This window comes from Dendroctonus ponderosae, unplaced genomic scaffold (assembly GCF_020466585.1).
Source record: "Dendroctonus ponderosae isolate FM_Combo_2020 unplaced genomic scaffold, Dpon_F_20191213v2 Dpon_F_20191213_817, whole genome shotgun sequence".
Classification (NCBI taxonomy): Eukaryota; Metazoa; Arthropoda; class Insecta; order Coleoptera; family Curculionidae; genus Dendroctonus; species Dendroctonus ponderosae.
The window spans coordinates 1-5,995 of NW_026019035.1; the positions used below are offsets into that span (position 1 = coordinate 1).

Below are 5,995 nucleotides of genomic sequence, written 5' to 3' on the forward strand. Positions count from 1 at the left end.
ATTGGGTGTTTGGCCCCTCAGCCTGTTTTAACAAGTGCCCACAACCGTGTGTTTTGTTAGCTGAGTGGGGAAGTTTTTGCTTGGCGGCTGGTTTAGTGCGTGTATGGAGTCACTTACTTGGCAGGCAACTTATACATGTAACCTTTGCCTGCGTCCGACCACATGATGATGCGATCGACGGCTAGAAAGTCCCCGGACATCCATCGTTCGCCCCTGGGGGTCAAGTAGGAGCACAAAACGCTGAAGTCGCCTAGAAGAAAAAACGGCTCGCAAAGCCCCCGAGGCTAAAATCAGGCGCGTTCAGGCTCACCAGCATCGTAAATCTGCCAATACTTGGTGCAAACAACCAGCACAGTTCGCTGATTGTAGGCGCAACATTGCAGACAGACGGCATTCAGAGTTCGGATCTGTTTGCTCTCGTTTTCGTAGATTGGCTCAGAGTGCTTGTTCTCGTGGCCCAGCAACGTCCACACTTTGACCATTCCAGTGGTGGTGAGCGCAAGAACCACGTCGTCCTTGCGCTTAGTGGGGCGCAAAACCTACAAACCCACTTGCGATGCTTAACGGAACATTGCCAAACAATCAACCAAACGCACATGCAATGCACTGATCCAGTCGGGGTTTTGTTTCGATGACAGCGTGAACAGAATTTCCAAGCTGAATGGATCCATCACCAAAATCTCTGGATAGTAGCCGTTGCAGAACAAGCGCACGTCCTCACAGTTGCACATATGGTAAGCCTGAAACAGTTCACTCGGAATTACTACCTAAACAACATTAGAATCATTATTTAACTCAGTTAATCATGGGAATATCCGAGAGCAATCTGTTTGCTCGCCAAATTAGTTACTATTTGATGCACTTACGGCGCAAACTAATTTTTACAGATTTTCTACATACAGACTTATAATCTCCGGGAAATACCTGTATGTTAGTGTGCACTTGAGGCAGCTTTACAGCCTCGCGGCACTTGCCATCGGTGATGTCCCACGTGCACATTTCGCCAGCCTCTGAGCTGGACACAATGTAATTGTTGTCCTGGACAATGGACGCTTTGGAGATGCACAGAATAGGCGCTGTATGCCCGACCAGCAGACAACGGGGCGTCATTTCCAGAGTGTCCGGATCCACTTGCCTAGAGACAAATGCTAATTAATCCTGCAGCTAGAAAGGCACAAAAGCATAGCCATACCACAAGCAGATCTGGCCGTCGTAGCATCCGGTTGCCAGAGTCTTTTGATCTTTGGACAGGAAGATGCAGGATATGCAGTGTGTGGGGGCAAATTTACCCCACAGAACCACCGGCACCACCAGACTTGTCCCCGGCATTTTGAGCCCTGGAAAACAACCCCGCGATTAGAATCCCTTTGAAAACATTTGTTGTTGTTTTGGTCAATAGAAATCAATCAAATCACATGACTGCTGCAGCATCACTACTGATTACATCCTTTGCTAATACCAACCGAGGCTGAGCAAATTAATCAAGATAAGTGGATTAAACTGGTATAATTGCCCCAAAATGACCGAAAAGTTGACGTTTTTATTGCACCTGGAAACCACTCGCTTTCTCCGGCTGTTTTCACAGCGGGTTCAAGGCGTGCTAATCACCAAAACAAACACCTGCATACCTTAATAACCACTGAATGGGGCGCGGAAATCACTTAAAATTACACCACTTTTTCCAATTTACATTTATTCACCATCTTCACCAGCAGTGACATATCAGCTGTTTCCTTGACACAGTTGTTGACAAGTTACTTGTTTGCGCGACAGCGCTGCCACGTAGCCGCTCTCCGCTGACTTCAATCGAAACGGCCGGGCCAGCTTCTCAATTGGAGTTCCACTTGAAATGCAATCCACTGGAATATTTACGAAACACTCTGCGAAAATTGTGGCAACAGCATACCTAACTATATTTGCAAATTGTTGCAATGACGCTGGTGCCAGGAATTGTTTCGGGGATAAAACCTAGTAGTGACAACACCGCGCTTCACGGATAGACGTCAGTGTCAGCGCATCTTAACCACACTTGCCAAACTGACTGCGACAAAGCCCAGACTTGAGGCAAGGGTAAGTTTCCATAAATAAATCCATCGCATATCGTGTTCGGGCCGTGTCCACAAAAGCCTGCATCATGAAGTGTCACTATGAAGTGCTGCAGCTGAGCCAGGATGCCGATGACAGTGAAATAAAGACGGCGTACCGAAGACTGGCGCTCAAATTGCACCCCGACAAGAACCTGGATAACCCGGAGCTGGCCAAGGAACAGTTCCAGACGGTGCAGCAGGCCTATGAAGTGTTGAGTGACCGACAGGAGCGAGCCTGGTATGACGCGCATCGGGATCAAATCCTCCGAGGGACCGATTCAGAGTTCCAGGACCAGAGCCTGGATGTGTTTCCCTACTTCACAAGCAGCTGCTTTAAGGGCTTCGGCGACGACGCTCAGGGCTTCTACACGATTTACCGCACTGTTTTCGAAGCAATTGCCAAAGAGGACTTGGAGTTCATGGACGACAAGGAGGAGTTCAGTGAAATTCCAGGCTTTGGTTGTGCGGACAGCGACTACGAAGCTGTTAAGCTCTTCTACGATTACTGGATGAGCTATTCAACGAAAAAAAGCTACACTTGGCTGGACCCGTACGACGTCAGGGATGGTAAGTGTTTGGCTCAGGCTCCGATTCGATGAGTCACATTTTCGTCTTCTTCCAGTCAAAGGGAACAGGAAAGTGGAGAAAATTGCTGACAAAGAGAACAAGAAGGTCAGGACGAAGGCGCGCAAGGAGCGCAATGAGGAGGTGAGGAAGCTGGCAGCTTTTGTGCGAAAAAGGGACAAGCGAGTGCTGGCATACAAGGATCAAATGGAATCCAAGGTGCTGGAAAACAGGAAGAAACATCAGGAGCTCGGCAATAGAAAGAAGCTGGAAAGGGCTGAGATGCACGCCAACGAGAAGCAAGCCGAATGGTTGAAATTCGACAATGTCCAGGACGAACTGGAGGAAATAGAAGCACAGCTGGCCGAGCAATTTGGCGAGAGTCTGCTTCTGGAGGGATCCGAAGAAGATGACGACGAATACAACAGCTTATTCTGCAGAGTTTGCATGAAACAGCTGAAAAACCCCACCGCCTTCCAGAACCATGAAATGAGCAAAAAACACCGGGAAACTAACCGGAGACTGCAAGAAATTTTGCTGGAAGAGCAGCGAGCGAGGCAACAACACGCGTTTGGATTACCAAAGCCAGAACTAAACTGCAGCGACTCAGATGGTGAACAACCGCCCACAGAAGCAGAACCGGACGAAAATCCAGTCTCCGATCCGGATGAGCAGCAATCTTTCAATAGCAACAGCAAAAAATCGAATAAACCACCAGTTGAAGAACGTGAAGAGATCCCGAAGCAAAAGAAACCGACGAAAAAGCGCAGGAAAAAAGACAAAGCTGATGAACCGAGTGGAGACCACAATGACATCGATCTAGCACACTGCTGTGCTACATGCAAGTGCAGTTTCTCTTCTAAAAACAAGCTCTTTGACCATTTGAAAGCCACCAATCACGGCGTTTATCTGCCCGCCAAAGACAAACGAACTAGAGGGAAAAACTAAAAAAGTTTGCAGCACCTGTTTTATATTTTAGTGCGATTGGTTTAATCAGTTTGTGCTTAGGGACTGGGCGAGGCCCCCGAATTGTTTATCTGATACGAGCGAGTAAATTGATTGTTTGGAAAATGCTGATTTTTTCCCCAATTACAACCCGAAAGCGCTTGGAAGTTTAAAATAATAAGAAGTTTAGTCTATAGAAAAATTGGCGAAATTGACGGTTTTCGCCTCAAAAGGTGCTACCAAATCTACCTTGTAAGAGATTAGTATTGTCCGATCAAGCCTAAGGAGCGAAGGATCATTCAAAAAACGGTTACCAGAACTCGTCAACTTTCGGACTAAAACTGGGTAGCTGTGGACTGCGCCAAATCGGCTTTCAGCGCTTTAGCTAACAAGTCAATCTTGCGCTTAGTGAGCTTTAACTTCCAGTGAACAACCACCTGGTAGGGATGAATCAACTACCCAAGCGCGCCCTCAACTACCCATCAGCCGAACGCAATAAAAGCTTCATCCTCAAAGTGCTGAAGGAGCACATTGTCGGCAGCGATGCTGTCAGCATGTTGGAGGTGTCTTCAGGGACGGGACAGCATGCTGGACATTTTGCAGCCAACCTTCCCAATGTCACCATTCAACCCACTGAAGTGGACGAGAGTCTGTTCGAAAGCATCACAGCCTACGCCGGACAGGTAAGATCCGTCTGTGCAGCCCAGTGCAATTTTCTTCTCGGTAGGTGTTTCATTTCTTCAGGTTGTTTAGCCAGGGGGAGACATGCATATACGCGCTTTCTTTCCGTTGATTTTCCCCTGTATGAGCTGCAGCTCTGAGCAGAGATTAGTAGAGAGATCGCCGATGAGCATAGGCGAACCGGTCCAGCGATATGCAGCCGATTTCTCCCGAAAGAAACACACAAGTTAGAAGTAGTGTAGGGGAGGTAAGTAGTGGGGTTTCCAACGGTCGATTAGTGTTGATATAAACTGCTCCGATGCACGCAAAAATGCATGCCAAGGCTTAAAGCAGCAACAACGCTACACATAAAAACTGATGATGGTGGAAAAATACACCGAAACGTATTTTAATTGATAAATAGAGACAATAAATGACTGAAACCCAGGAATTAATTTTGATTTTGAATTGAAATACAGTCAGGAAATGATGTACTAATAAGAAATTATATATGAAAGAAAGTCGTTGTGGGATATCAGCGAAAAATGATGGAATTCTCCAAATTATTTTCGTTCATGGCAACGTTATCAGCAAGCCAATAGTTTTTTCTTTTTAACTTTAAACGAATTCTGGCGAGAACTATTTTCCAAAAGAAAATCATCCATTATTATTAACAGTTGTATAGTTACTACGAATAAATTACGATGAATAAATTACGCGAATAAATGTGCTTATTTGACACAACATTCACAATTTGTGCAATAAGAAAAGTTTCAGGTGACGCACATATGCGAAATCTTACGATTTTGCCCGAACTGCACTCGTCACAAAACTCATGCAACGCACGACAGGCTTAACCGGTAATGTAAGATGCGCATAGATAAATACGAGTACGATGCGCACGATCCCCACTATTTACCTCTCCCACGCTGCTTCAACGTAGTCATAGTTCGGGGTGCCCGCCGCAGTGGCGCTTTTTTCTATTTTCTAACTAATCTCTGCTATGAGTAGCTGAACTCATCTTCTTGTAGTGTCCAGGACTCTGCTCATTATTAGACCCTTTCTGGTTGCAGTTGCATTTCTAAGCAAATGGTCCCTATTTCATTAGGTTCCTGGAGGCAATATGAAAAACCCAGTAAAACTGGACGTACTGGACGGTCCTTGGAAGCTGGACACAACCTATCAGTACCTGCTCAACGTGAACATGTTCCACGTGGCGCCATTCAGTTGTGCAGTGGCGCTTTTTACGTACGGCAGCCAGGTAACAATTGCGATTTTCACTTAATGTGAGTTAAAACTAATCCCTAACTAGGTTCTAATCCCGGGCGGCTTGATGTTCACCTATGGGCCTTACGCGGACCAGGGCCGAATCGAGCCCCAGTCCAATGTCGACTTCGATCGCGCCCTTAGAGGGCAAAACCCCGAGTTTGGCCTACGCGATATTCAGGACTTGAAAGCAGTGGCGTCCCAAGTGGGAATCTCTCTGAAACAGGCGCATAACATGCCGGCAAACAACAAGGTCCTGGTGTGGGAGAAAGTGGCCAACTGAGGCAATCCGATGGGCTTTCAGCGTGTTGATGGCAGTTTTTATTATAAAAGCCAACGAGAATCACAATATACGGACTTTCACGCGATTATCCAAGCCCCTCTATACAGGGTGATTGAAAATTTGCGTCATTCCGTTCAGGGGGAAGATAACTAACATAGTATTTGTGCTACTCAAACAGAAATTTTCTCGA

General features: G+C 46.5%; 3 protein-coding genes across 3 annotated transcripts; 2 read left to right on the forward strand and 1 right to left on the reverse strand.

The window, feature by feature from the left end:
* Window positions 1–40: 40 nt before the first annotated feature.
* LOC125505528 (WD repeat-containing protein 7-like) lies at window positions 41–1,769 on the reverse strand. The gene is made up of 6 exons (XM_048669516.1): window positions 1,629–1,769; window positions 1,193–1,337; window positions 925–1,135; window positions 597–740; window positions 311–539; window positions 41–250 (listed from the first exon to the last, which is right to left on the reverse strand). Exons 2-6 carry the CDS (start codon window positions 1,327–1,329, stop codon window positions 114–116), a joined length of 858 nt encoding a protein of 285 aa, XP_048525473.1. The 5' UTR covers window positions 1,330–1,337; window positions 1,629–1,769; the 3' UTR covers window positions 41–113.
* A 114-nt stretch (window positions 1,770–1,883) lies between these two features.
* On the forward strand, window positions 1,884–5,893 carry LOC109542680 (UPF0585 protein CG18661). The gene is made up of 4 exons (XM_048669517.1): window positions 1,884–2,070; window positions 4,023–4,279; window positions 5,365–5,517; window positions 5,569–5,893. The coding sequence occupies exons 2-4, from the start codon at window positions 4,043–4,045 to the stop codon at window positions 5,803–5,805; spliced, it is 627 nt and encodes a 208-aa protein (XP_048525474.1). The 5' UTR covers window positions 1,884–2,070; window positions 4,023–4,042; the 3' UTR covers window positions 5,806–5,893.
* LOC109542658 (dnaJ homolog subfamily C member 21) lies at window positions 2,064–3,722 on the forward strand. Its single transcript, XM_019911968.2, has 2 exons — window positions 2,064–2,654; window positions 2,710–3,722. The coding sequence occupies exons 1-2, from the start codon at window positions 2,135–2,137 to the stop codon at window positions 3,597–3,599; spliced, it is 1,410 nt and encodes a 469-aa protein (XP_019767527.2). The 5' UTR covers window positions 2,064–2,134; the 3' UTR covers window positions 3,600–3,722.
* Window positions 5,894–5,995: the final 102 nt, after the last annotated feature.